Raw genomic sequence first — 14,874 nt, 5'->3', positions numbered from 1 at the left:
AAATAAAATGTTTGCCGAATTAAGGATTAATCGTAAGCTCGTGCAATTACAATTGGTCTCCGCGGTCTGTTAAACGTACTTTAGATCGGCTTTGCAGAGGCTTAGTATATGCAGTTTCGATAAAACGGCCACGCTACCATACGACATAAGCGTAGAACGACAGTATTCGAACGGCCTTGTGGCATGGTTTCTCTTCTACGCCGTACGGTTTTCCTTTATCAACCTCGGCAGATCCAATAGGGATTACGGGAGACTGGATGGGATAGCGCCACGTGATAGGATGGGATAGCATCTCCTGTAGGATTTCCGGAGATCCTCTTCCTTCGATTCATAAATATCCCCCGGCTATAATACCCCGCTGAAAAGGCTCCCGTGAGTATCTGCGCGATACTCGCTATCGGTACAAGTTCCCGGCGCCGTTGATGCAGCCCTCCGCTCTTGCGAATCCATTATTCGGAACAGACGAGCGCGAAATTTACTTTCGCGTTGTGTTCCGATAACAATGATTTTCTCCTGTACAATGGTTCAAAAAATTGACGAGGGACATGGAGAACGAAACGCAGTGCGATCGTAATAACGCGAATCTGCTTCAATTGTTGTCGAATAGAATGTAATACAATATAATTGCCTATTTCGCTTTACTTGGAGCAAATCGGTGATTTTAGTTGTTATCTAAATTAACACGGATGTTAGTAGTAAATTACATCAATTACACTATGCGACCATACGAATTTAAGCAATTTTGAGTTTTTAAATTTTTTATATGAAAAAGTAAAAATAGTATTCAATTCTGATAAATAGAATTTTTTTTAACATAGATATTTTTTATTTAATTATTAATATATTTAAGAAAGATTTAGTTTCCTAAAATTTTATATTTAAATTTTTTGATGTTATCAATATATGAATCAATTTAAAGATACAAATTCCTTTAAGATAATTTGTGAAATCCATCATAGTGCTTCTCGCGCGTGCTTGACGGTTTTATTTGAAGATAAAAAGATATTAGAAGACCATTAATATATTGGCAATGAAAATGAGTAGTAAAACACTTTCGTGTATTGCTTCTTAGGCACAAATAAGTTCCAGATCGATCGAGCTCGTTGCTAGAATCTCTACGAAGCGGCAAGTAATATGGAAACTTTGCTTTCACCTTGCGTCTCGGTAGGGTAGTAAAGTTCTCGGAAAATGTTACGGTAGACAAGTTTTTATCTCTCTTGGAAAGTTGCGCCATAAGCAGCCGATCTCCATTCGCAGAATTCCTATTAAAAGGTGTTCTGCAAGGAAAAGTTAATATTTTCATTCGCGGGACTTCACGGCGAGCGCTTAATTCGCTAAATGAATTTTTAATTTATCGAGTAGCGAAATGTTGCGAAATGTTGCGAAGTCGCTATTAAAACAAATAACAAGTATTGCGAGATGATATCTTTATGCAAATTAATTAGAAAAAAATTAAGAATTAACACCGGCAAGGATAAATTTATCGAAGAGACCTGCGAATTCTTTATCGTGAAAAAGCTAAAACAGATTAAGAATAGGCTCAGCCAGCCTTCATAAAACGCCTTCGAAAAGACATCTCGTAAATACGACTGTTCTTGTTCTTACATTTTCTAAGACGTTCGCGAGCCGGAGAAAACAATATACTATTGTCCCTTGAGCAAGGGAAGCACACTTTAATACCAGCTAATTAACGAGATACTGTGTATTCGGTATCCCGATTACGGCACGAGCTTTTTTTTTAAAAAATACGCCTGTGACGTTGTTACATGAAAGAGCTTTTTTCGTTGCCACGCCGACAATGCACGAAAATTAATTATTAGCCGCTGGCAGCTGTGAAAAATTTTCTTAGCGTCGTTTTAAGTACATGGGATCAAAAGGAGTACAGGTTACAAAGGATAATTAGTGAACCTTGAGTGCGTTAACAGATCACATTGTAATTGGATCTCCGTCATGTCGCACATTCAAATCATTGCTTTGATTCTCTCAACTATTCGTTCTCTAACGATAGATTTTTTTTCATTGTACTTTTTTGTAGTGTCAATTGGTAGACTATATTTAGCGTTTGAATACATTTTAATTAATGTAAATAAAATTCATAAAATTATATCTTTTAATATATTCAATGACATTTATCGCTGTATTATTTGCTATTGTGCGAAATGGAATAATTTTTTGCTAAGTTTTTTAAATAAAATCTTCATTCACTTAAATTATAAATTAATTATTTTGCTGTGATGGAGAATTTATTATAACAAATAAGTAATATATACACACATGTGCGCGCGCGCGTGTGTGTGTGTGCGCTTCTCATTGCGTTTATTTTACTCGTTTTTAGAAGTTTGCGCAGTTTATTCGGGAATAGATGAAAGCGTTTCGCTGATGTCGCATGTACCTCATCCACACATGTCTACAAATTACATCAAAGAGGCATAATTATGTCGAAGAAAACCAATCTTCCATGTATTCTCTAAGCTAATCTACTGGCAGCATCGCATCTCTACTGTTCGTAACGCGGAACACGAGAAACGGTAGAACGTGAGAAACGGTGGAACGCGAGAGACTGAAAAGGGATAATGACGTATACGGCTCTAATTAACGTCAGCGTTCTTAACTGCAGCCGCAAACCACGAGATGACTCATTAACATTATCTGCTTATTGCGTTTTCTTTTTAACGCGGCACATATCAACGATGGTGGATATGTATAAAAAAAGTCTCAACGTGGAAATATTAAATGGATAATAGAGTGTGCAAAGTGAATCTCATATGTGAAAGATGACTTCTTTGCACTGGTCTCTAAAATTACAACTTGCTAACAAAAATATAAAAACTCTTTATTTAATTCTCGGATATCTAAATTTTATCTTTTAATTAAAAATTAACTTCTGAACTTCTCTTACAATAAACGGAAAATGGAAATGTAAATTTAATTCATCTATTCTTTTTTCAGACTCGATGCAATCGTTTGATTGATTAAATTATGATTGAAAAGGGTATGAATAATTAAATGACTTTTGCATTAAATATGATTGTATTAATAAATTTCGAAAATTGAAAATCGTCTTTAATTAGTACTTTCTATTTTTGAAAAATGCTCGAAAATATAAAAATTCAGTCGCACGTCATTGCTAGTTGATTCTGTTCAATTTTAACTTTTCCACTTCAAAACCATAGTCATTTTTTCAGCAATAAAATTCGAAAATTGCTTCATAGATCGTAAAACTATAGAAAATAACGGCCAATATTTTAACGATTAAATTGTTATTATATTAATCGCAAATAAATAAAAAATTTGATTCTTTTCTTAAATATTAATTTTGATGCCACATAAGCATTATCATAATGTTTGATATATCTATGAACTTTTTTTATTACTCTGCGCTTTAGTATCTCCATTACAAAGGATAGTAAATCTCGAGTGAACAATAGGCGCCGACTATTCTTGTGCATTTTCTTCAGTTCTTCTTTTATACCAGCAACAAAGGGATTGCAAGTAGTTATTGCATTCAAATTGCACCAGGTTGGGAAACAGCGACTCTTGACGCCGATCCCACTAGTAACTTCTCTTTACTTTCCAAGCATAATGCAGTTGACAAAGTAAAAAACACGGTAGATATAAAAATATATCATTGCTGCACGAAATCGATCGACAGTGTCTTTCTATTTTTCTTCCCTTGCTTTTCGCGATTCTTTCTACTTCTTGATTTAATTTTTCAACTTCGCCTGCTCGTTATCGAGAAAAATATAGTCGTTTCAGCGGGAAATACGAGGCGGTTGACGAGTCGGCATTAATCTTCATTCCCATGACTCTACATTTATCTCATTTATCCCGATTCTTTATCACCATCACCGGCAGTTTTCCTGCGTCCTGTCAGTTTCAATAACGAAATAAATTTCCTGTTATTTTGGGCTGGAACTCGTTACTAGCTATTCTCGGACGCCGGCAGGACTCTCGAAAATTAGACCTGTATTCAGCGTTCACTCTATGCGGTCTTTGGCGGTCAGTGTTAACGCGGGTTTACATACCGCAAGGTAGAATCTACCAATATTTGCGCAACGATATACGCTGATCATGTACGAGGATTCACCACTTGACCTGTAAGCCACAGTAGTTTGCATCGCTGTTGACTTCGACCGAGCGCCCCGTACGCTCGGCCGTATCTACTTCATCGTCCGATGAGAGATCCATGCAAGTAGTAAGTATGCGTTATATGTCAGACGTGCCAGGTGTGCTACTCAGCGCGGTGACTGCTCGCCGTTTTCGAAGAAGTTTCTCCCTTAAGTACTTTACGTCTTTAACTACTTTGCTACTTTACTCAATGTCTGTGCAAAATTTACGAGCACGTGCATACACAGCAGTCACTCTTTTACATAGCTTATGTATATGCGCCGAGACGCGAGCACGTCGTTACATTATTACGAAGTTCGATAAAATTTTCAATTTTAGTGAGATTCGAGTTAAAATAATGCAACAAAGATACGTTTCAACTATTTCCAGTGCTCTGATAGTTATATTGATCAATTTGTGGATACAGCAATGTGCAAATAACGCATGAGAGCGCGATCGTAAAACGATACGAAAATATTTTGTCAATGTGGAAGCGTGTCAAATTAAATTCTCGCGAAGAAGATAATGGTTACACGTATATTAAGCTTCAGAATCGCGTTAACGCTCTTTGCTGCAGCAGCGAAGGAGAATGTAAGAGGTCATTGTAGCCGAAAGGATGCGGGAAAAGGACGAATATAACGGATTTCCGCTTTCAAAGGAAAATGAGCATTCTCGGTTACATATATGCATATATGCAGTTTTACATGTACGCGCACACCTAAACTGCATAAACGCCTCGTGCTTTTATCTCTCGGTATGTTCGCTATAAAGGCGACTCGAGCGCTAAGTGAAGAGCATTATCACTTGAATACTGCGGAATTCTACGTTCGCGCATTATAATGATATTAATTACGACTCTTGTTATTTATCGAAGATTGAAACTAAATATTTAAATGATTACTTTTTAGATAAATATATCTTTATTCGCTTTAAAATATATTTTAAGCAATTATACGTGGAAAGTTTTTTAAAAGGTAGAAAAAATATTTTTAAACGCAAAGATTCTATTGATCTAAAACTCGTATGTAACTTATAAATTAATTTTTTGCTCGTGCGATAACTGTGAATCGTGCGGTTTTCATCAACTGTTAAACGACTTTAGAGGAACCAAAGGGTTGGGTGGGCGGGGGAGGAATACCGGTACCCAACGAGCTCTTGGTAATGCAGAAAGCGTGTCACTGCAACAAATCCGTACTACGGGCATTACGTGTCCCGGGTAAGTGCGGTGGAGTGGTGCTTTCAAAGTGCTCGGGACTCCTTTAAGTTACCTGAATGATAAAGTTCTTTGAAAGTCACCATCAGCATCTTCGTTCTCGCCATCATGCCGAAAAGTATCCCCGAAATCCGAAAATTCCAATATCAAAGGGGCTCTGGATAGCAATCAATGCAGATTTAATTTCAATAGAATCACGTTTGTGCATCATCAAACGTTACGCATGTTACAGCATGATAATTATGTAACATAAATACCGCTAATTTTGTTTCATTAAATTTGCGAATTTGGGATTTTTAGCTTAAAGTGCAGAGGATTTCAGATTTTTCAAAAGAATGCACACTGAGATTTCAATGGCATTATCGACAATCTATCGCGTGTATCAAATAAATAATATTAGAATTGCACAATATTAATGCAAATTTTCACATTCAAAAGATATACTAATTTCGAATTATAATGGTAATACCATAGGTATGATTTATATTTGATATATTTAGGTTGTCAATATAATGTATTGCTGATTACCGTAGCAGAGAGGTTTTCGCTTATTCATCGTTTGCACATATGTATGCATTTAGATGGGATTGAACGTCATTTTGGTGGGATCAATCGTCATACCAAAGGGATTATGCGCTAATTCTGTAAGCTCGTGTTTCCACGTTGGATTAAATTTGCACATTGGACAAATATGAGGCGATTACTCTAAAATAAATTGCCATTGTCTCGAAAATGAGAGAGAGAAATACAATAAATACACTTAGATTTCATACATCTCATCTTGCATACCAATAAGAAAATTTCCTTTGTAGAACAACAAATGATTTTGTTTCGTCTATTTTTATCCATTGCCCTATGCTCTATTTTTTAAGAGCGAATGTGATATTTTTTCAATATCACACATTAATATTGATTAATAACTATTTGAAGCTTTAAATTCTAATCTAAAATCTTATCTAAAATTGTGCTTTAATTCGTGTCATTATGCTTTAACTAACTTTTACGAATTATTTTGGCAATCAGGCCACATATTAAAATTGTATTAAAGTCTATTTGAGATTAAATGAGGAATAATATTTTGATATTCATTTTTTCTGCAACAGAAATTTAAATCATGAGTTTTTTTATTTCTATTTTATGACTAAACTATTGATGTCGTGACATTTTTTCAAACAAACTTTGAAATTGGTTAAAAAATAATGTCATACATATTTTATGACATATTCGTATACATAAGAAGCCATGTTGAATCTTATTTCTCTTGGGAAAGGAAAATGTGTATAATTTTCTTGAAAAAACCGGTAGCGATATCGAGCCAAGTTTGCGATGTCCCCGAAATTGCGAGATTCTATCTTGACAAGAATGTATCTCGCGTCGGCAGCGAAGAAACGCTTTAAGTCGCACCTCCGTTCCCATCGCGAGAATCTTGAACGGGGAAAGCAAAAGAAGAAGCCGGAGGATACTCTTAGCGGAATAGTAAATTGTCTGGAAACTGCTGTACTATTTACGGACAGCGTCTTCTTCTACGAACTACGCGGCCGATTTCGAAGCTCGCGATTTTCAACCTGTCGCTACGCGATTTTCAACCCGTCGCTACGCAAGATCAAACTCGTAAATTTCAAGAAATTGAAAGACTTATACACTGTGATCTTAACAGATTTTAGGGTTGAAAGATGTTTTTACTATAGCAAACAGTAGTTACATCAGGCAGCTTTACGAGAAATAAAAATCTCCCGGACGACCAGATGTCCGTTTCCGGCGATTCGGATCTGGAATTCCTCGGCGGAAAACTGCTTAACCTTATGCAAATCAACTCGGCCGGAACGTGATCCGATTAGCGACTTAAACACTTGGCATACACTCGTCGAAGCCGTAGAGCCGTGGATTTAGCGGGTGATTAGAGTTTTTCAGATTCACGCGCGTAATTCCTGGCCGGCTGGAAAGTTAATTTTTCCCCTCTTTGTTTTTGTAAAAAAAGTCTAAAATTTGTACAACAACAAATTACGCAATTTACATTATGTAGTGGTAACAATGGAAGTTTTTCTCATTGTTAATATGATATTAATTAATTCCCTTGGTCTTTCAATATAATTTGCAATGATCAATATCGCATAATATCATTATTGACGTTATCCGCATATTGTTCGGCGAAAATTAATCAGTTCGTGGTATCCAAATCTGGGTAATTCCTCTATTATTACTTGAAATATATATATATATATATAGTACATGCTTATAGTAAATTTAATAAATATATTTTCATGACTTTCATATGCGTGTCAAAATATAATTAACGCTTCAATCGAAATAGATATGAATTTAACGAAATGAATGAAAATTATTTTTATAATTGCATTATTCCTTATTTAATCAATTCTGCAACAGGATAGATAAATAATATTTATTCATGCTTTCTATGTACTACCAAAATCTGTTAACTGATCTCTATTTTCGTGGAGATTTCCTAGTGTACGTCATATGTCTCCAACTTCAATGTGACATCAAGAACGAGAACATCTTCCTCTCAGGGACGTCAAACATGCTTGTGTCACTACGTTTATTTAGCGAAGTGCACCTTCTCCTTAGTACTCGCTTCTCCCTGGAGCCCTCTTTATCCTTGCTTGCCAGTAGCACCATCGTATCTGATATAGTCGTATCCACTTTTACCTTATAAAAGTATATACTCGTGGGTCGATATCGTCCGGCGTCGATGGAAGATCGTTGTCCTGTGATGGTTGTTTCAATTCCTTCGAGATGTTCCGGAGCAGCATTGCTGCTATGACTTTCGCGGATAATATTGCTCAAAAACGCGTGAAGCTATACGGCACTTCAATAAAATCTTTTGTGCAGAGAAGAGAGTAAAATCTATGATCAGTTTTATGATGCTATATTATGTCATCGTATAATCTATGAATTTTAATGACATAAATGTAGTTTGTGTAGCAACTAATCTTTAAGTAGACTTTAAAATATAAATCTGAGGCCCAATTGTTCAGAAATTTCTATTATAATTGAAAAAAAATGTCATAAATGTATGTGAAAATATATGTTATAGTTAGTATAGCTACATGTAAAAATTTATTTAAAAAATTTGTTAAAAGATGATATAATATATAATAATGTAAATTACAATGTTCAATATATAGAAGCATTTACAATTATGCTGGTGTTGAATCTTTGTTAATTTTTTTTTACTTCAAGTTGGCTTGTCCCACTTAGTGTGAAGCTTTATAAATATTGCAAGTTTCCTTGTATTCAAAACGATTTCTAATTACCTTCTCTCTGGTTTTCTTTTGTTAATATCCGTAATTTCAACCGACTTTCTTAAGTGCTTTCGTCTAAGTGACGGCTAGTAATTCCGCGCAAGTTCTTGCAGAGAGCATGTCCAATAAAGGACGAAAATAAAATCCTGCACCTCTCACTTGTAAGCCCTGATAGCTATTTCCTTCTTCAGGGCGAGATGAAGGCAATTTACGAGGTTGGTACGTTGGTCTATGTGAATTCGATATGAAACATTTTACTGAACGTTCATTAAAATTTAATACGATTGCCATGAGAGAATTTATATTGAAACTTTCGTATTTATATAGGAATGAATGTCCCACAGGAAGACAAGTACGTTAATTTACATCATGAACTCATATCAAATGCAACATCTGACGTGCATCATATCGTGATGTTTAACAACTCAATTTTAACGAGCTTTATTTCCGTAAATAATAACAACGGTGTTTCAGCGCTTGTCGAAAATGCGATATTTTACAATCTAATTCTAACGAGCTTTTATTTCTGTAAGTAATTTCCGGCATTTTGGCATGCTTACAGGAAATGCGAGAGCAGTCAAGTTTTCGTTAAGGATCACCACACACACTGTATAGACACTTGCCGGTCTGTTACTATGTGCGGCGAAGTAGTCGTCCCAGAGGATCATCTTGACGTAAGTAATTACCCGATAAGTTCTCTAAGCCAAGTTAAACGGTGCAATAAATATCGAAGCAGATCGAGCGTGGTATTTCGTGCATTAGGGAGTTATGTGGAATCGGCAATTTCGTTTACGTTATTTCTTATAGAAAGACTATTAATCTTTTTTAACTAAATTTAAATAAATATTTTTACATAAATCGCAATATTCTATATTGAAAATTAATAATTTGTATGAAAATACAGAATTTTCTTATAGATTTTTGCTGACAAATTTGTAATCAACAAAAAAGAAATATATATTTTACACGTTTGTAGCTATTAAAATTTAAGAAATATTTGCTATACGGTTTATCAATTTCTTTCTGTCAGAAATGAGATTTTATATATTCTACATAGTAATTCCATTAGTGATATTATATATGATATTATATATGATATGCAATAAAAAAACGATGTGTAATTTGTGACGTAATATAAATTGATAAGCTTTACATTTAATTTTTATATTTTGGTCTTGTTGAATTTAGCTTCTGATGGAATTACAACTCATCGCCTGTCATTTTGATATGAATTAAACAAAACTTATTATACTGTAAAATTGCGCACATTTATATATATGTATATATTTTCTATATATATAATTGGATATATAATACAGCGCTTATTCAAATCATCTATAATTTTAAGAAACGTTGGATAATTCTATTACGATCAAAGTAATTTTTAATATTATTTCCAGAAAATCTAATTATTGTTATAAATTTATAAAATTTAGTTCATAAATTTGATTTTCAAAATTTATAATATTATAATATCTTATGTTATCAATTATTGCGATTGTATGTAAATCTATTTGTGTATAATTGTCAATTTATTTAATGAATATTAGCTATGCAAGCTTGTCGTAATATATACGAAAGAAAAAAAATTGTTCAAAAGATTCATCTTTTCCGCGAAGGATGACAGCCTGTGATCGCGACAGATGACACGATCTCTATATTTTCACGCAGAACGCGTGTATTCATCGAAATAAGAGGCGCGATATTTCACTGGTGCTTCATCTTGATCGATTACCGAAACTCGCACCGCCAAGGGATACGCTTTAACGACAGCAGCACGGAAACGAGAGGCGCTAATTGATGAGTGGCCCTGAGAGGCGAATTGGTGTCGGATAACTTATTAGAGCGAGGGGCGTCATCGTCCTTGTCGTTGACGGCATTCGCTGACAGCGTAAAATTATTTACCTCCTCAGCGGAGGTGTCTCGACGGTAATGCGATTCCACTCCGGTTCGTCAGTGTTAATGTTTCCAGATACTTCGTCGTTTACAGGATACAATTTTCTTTACAGACTTTACGTTTGACACTCATTATGATGAGCAAGATTGCCTGCGTCATTTTATGTTCTCTGGTGTAATAAATTCTCTACGTCAAGAGACGTTATGATCTTTTTCTAAACTGATAATGATAGTGGACTTGCAAACATCTTAATTTCTCTCTTTTTTCTTAAAATAACAATTGCGTTTTCCCCTATTGCGATTAAATTATATATTTTTGAATATGCACGTGTCTATAGGTCTGTAGAACGTGTAACGCGACGGGACATAATTGCGGAATAGCCGAAGGGAGTAGAGCAGGTCCGGGAATCGACGGTGCTGATTTCGTCTTCTACGTATCTGCCATGCAGACTGAGAGGTGTCACAAAGGGTTAACGGTAGCTTATGCCGCTCACTGTCAACAGGAAGCTGCCTTGGATCGGTAAGTTGTTTGGTAAAAGTAATATTTTATCACGACAATCGGTACAGCAGATCTGACTAGCAATGTTATATTATGAATAAAGATCTACATACTAAGTATTGTTATTACTAGTTATTACTAGTTATTACTAGTAATATTCAACGTAAATAAATATAAATGATTTTCTCATAATTATAAACTTTTATCATATGAATTAAAGATAAATTTTTGATCATTGCATAGTAATAATGTATGAATCGCGAGAGTTCAATTATTAGTTGCGATTGATGATTTGGCTATCCGAGAACATAATTAATAATACATTGAACAAGTGTGATTGAAGCATGCGCAATTCCAGCTGTTTGTATGAGCAGTAGGGTAGAACATAAGCAAACACCATCTGGCATGAATATATTTCATGAGGACGTCGGATTAAATATTTGACAAGATTTATAAAAGGGATTGTTTGTGCGAGGCGAGCGATTTAACAATGACGAACGCTCAAATTAATAACTTTAATTAAAACGGAATATTTCATTCTATTTATACGGCGAATGATTGTTCAGCATTCGCATTGTTTATTTGATTCTATCTTTATTTCGAATTGTTTCCCGAATTGATTGCCAAATAGCTATTGCAATCGTGTACATATAGCGATACAAAACGCATCATTTGTAAGCAAACAAAATCCATTAAAAATTATTTATTTTTTCTGAAATATAAATGGACAAGATATAGTTTGAGGAAATATTTTTCGGAATCGAATTCGTAGTGGAAAATTGTAGAAGCAAAGCTCGCCACTCGCTGATTTGACGTCTAACTTTACGACTTCGCCGAAACGTGAACGCATATTGAGTAGATTAAATTTGTCTGTCAGGTACATACGTCGCGCACGTCGTGCCACGGTCGATGTAAATGGCGTTGCGCGAATTTTATTATTCGCACGACGTCTCATCGTGATAGATCGACGATATTCGTGCGTTGCCGTTTGCTTATGGAAAAATCCTTGAAATATTCGAGTGTGAAAAAACACACTTTACATAACATACACACAGCTGTATTACGCAGCTTTTAATATCGATTCAAGTGCCTTTTATGGAAATCATGTTCTATATGCAAATTTATGTTCTCGTTCATATCGCATATTTATTTTTCAAGCGTCACGAAAAATGTTCCTTGAGAAAACAACGGAAGAATTAATACAAATTTTGCGCTATAATTAAAATAAGAGCAAAAGGAGAGATTTCGTGGCAGTTGAAGCGAACTAAATTGCTTCCAGGCCGATAGCTGGTCATGCCAACCTATGTCCGGGAAGTATCAGCACAAAACCGCAGGAGTTGGAAACACTGCTCAGCACCGTTAAACACGAGATCCTGCACGCTTTAGGATTTTCCGTGAGCTTATTCGCTTTCTACAGAGACGAGAATGGCGAGCCCAGAACGCCCCGAAGAAGTGATACCGGAAAACCACCCCTTAACGAGAAGTACGTCCGCCTTGCGTCTTATATTTATTTATTAAGTTTCTATGTGTGAAGGATGCAGAACGGCTGTTGTATTTTTTGGCTGTTGAATGAATAATTTGCGCAAGGATAAATAGTTGCTCGGGATACGAAGATGTACTTCAAATTCGATTGCAAATACGATTGAAGTTACGTATTCAAGGAATGTCTGATACTGTAGTTAGAATACCAAATGTCACACTATCTGCGATCGATTCCCTCTACGTGGATTTCTACTGGATAAAGCTTAAACCGTTAGTATAAAGTTAACATTAAGGGATTTCTCGAATGGAAACCGGATTCATCGCATAAGTATTACACCGCGTACAGATAGAAGTCGTGACCGAATCGACCAAACTCTTCCATCTGCGATGTTTAATAACGCGATTATTTTTGTCAGGTTTTATCAGTCAGTAGAGCCGATTTAAATTTAACGAATTTGTCTCACCGACGGATAGATCTTCACAATCAATTTGATTGAGACCAGTGTTATAATACTTTTGAATATCAAGTGGAATAGATAGTTTGCTTTGTGCGCCAATTCATCATCCGACTATACGATGCGATTTTTTTTTTCCTCTTCTCTTTCACCGGCCGTCTGATGGTGTATCTGCCTTTAAAATTGGAAAATTCCTACTACCTCGCTCTATCCGAGTCGACGGACCGTAACGAACTGGCTTCCGGCGTTGGCAGATGCGAGCTCTTCCTCGCGCGATCCTTCTTCGCATGCTCTTCTTTCTATTTCCCCGTCCTCCATCCGTTACTTTCGCTGCTCTCGTAGTTACTTTTCCGCCGCTTCCCTTGTTCCTTTTCTCACTCGCTATTTCGCTTCACCAAGTGGCGAAAATCGACGCCTTTTCACCTCGAATCGGCGAAATTCCAACAACAGATCCATGGCGTTCCCGGGGCCGTAATAGATTTCGGGAATGACTTGGACTTTCTCCGCAAGTCTTTCTTTCCGCAGCTCGCTCTGGCGTATAATTTTCCCGTATGTTCTCGGTGCGTTTCTTCAAGTGTGTCTGGTCCCTTCAGCCGATCTCATGAATTATCGCGTGGAAATTTTTTGCGTTTCCAACGGCAGAGATGGAACGTCCTCTCTCTTGCCCGCTGATAGAATATAACTCGTCGCATAGCGTTGGAGAATTATGAAGCTACTCGGTAATACATGCAGAACTTCTTAAACTCCCGCGAACTTTTTGCCGCGGAGTTTTATGATTCTTTCTCGACGACGTTCCGGGACTCAAATTGAGGAACAGAGATTTTCGTTGAAGATAGCTGCTCGTTCTCTCTTCCTGCTCGTCGCAGTCCTTCGTCCTTTTAATTTCCTAGCCAACTTCTCTTTCTCTCCGTCGTCCTTTCGTCGCTTCTCATTTTAGCTTTAGTCTTTTCTGTCCGTTTTCGCTCCACTTCGTAACCCGCGCGTTTCTTCGTTACAAATTCCAGCGTTTCCTTGCGTCTCTCGTCATCCATCTGCTCGTGAGCTCGCGCGTTCTCACCCTACCGTGCTTGAATATCTCTACGGAGATCCTCTTACGTTTAAGGTTTACGCTAATCCACAGCGGGGCGCACGGAGAGAGAGGGGGATCTTTGTAATCTTAGATTTTGAGACGAGATATAGACTTTGTAACACGACGCGGCGGTATTAGATGTAATCAAAACGAGGTAGAAATACCGCTATTTTTATTTTTACGATACTCCAACATTATTCTTATCTAGCTATTCCCGTTAATAGCGCGTATTAAGTTTCTGACTATAATTAGTTGTACATTTACATTAATTTCGATACTAATTAGCTCTAATTAGTCATTTTACATAAATGCAAATTATTCAAGTATTTGATAACGAATTTGACAACCGACGGCATCACTATTTTGGAACACCAAATTGACGTACAATGTGACAACGTATTGCAATAGTTGATATCTTTATGGTCTGCGTGATTTTCATTCACAACAATTGTTGTGAATTAACTTCGGAAAGCTTTTTCAAAGATTTACAAGCGTTTTCACAGCAAACAAGAATTGAATCAGCACGTGACTGTAATTTCCCTCGCCGTTTTGTAATATGAGATTGAAACCTCTTTTCTTTTTTTTTTGCGGACGACATTACATTCGACTCTTCTATTTGCGTTGTATCGCATTATTTTTGCGCAGCGCGCACTCCCTAACAATTTATGCATATGAGATACGCTGACGAGCGATTTTGCGCTGACGCTCAAGCGTAATAATATTTTTCACCGTGCTCGTGCTCGTTCCCGGCAAAATGGCCATTCGCGAATTCATCCGTCATGTCGGAATAGGATAGAGGAGGGGCCGCTCGCTGTCGAAAACAGCGTTTTGCCGACGTATCGCATCAATCACTTTATGCGGGGAGATAGACGGAGAGAGAGAGAGAGCGC

The 14,874-nt window shown here is 36.4% G+C and overlaps 1 protein-coding gene across 1 annotated transcript in view; it reads left to right on the top strand.

The window, feature by feature from the left end:
* Window positions 1-14,874, top strand: part of Invadolysin (leishmanolysin-like peptidase, invadolysin) — a 246,089-nt gene that overhangs the window by 225,686 nt on the left and 5,529 nt on the right. Inside the window, exons 6-8 of the mRNA XM_012366169.2 lie at window positions 9,146-9,257; window positions 10,818-10,999; window positions 12,258-12,461. Of these exons, the coding sequence (XP_012221592.2) occupies window positions 9,146-9,257; window positions 10,818-10,999; window positions 12,258-12,461 (498 nt within the window). The remainder of the gene's footprint in view (window positions 1-9,145; window positions 9,258-10,817; window positions 11,000-12,257; window positions 12,462-14,874) is intronic.

This window comes from Linepithema humile, chromosome 4 (genome assembly GCF_040581485.1).
Source record: "Linepithema humile isolate Giens D197 chromosome 4, Lhum_UNIL_v1.0, whole genome shotgun sequence".
Taxonomy (NCBI): Eukaryota; Metazoa; Arthropoda; class Insecta; order Hymenoptera; family Formicidae; genus Linepithema; species Linepithema humile.
The sequence above is the reverse complement of the archived record's forward strand: the minus strand, read 5'-3'. Positions and strand labels throughout refer to the sequence as shown.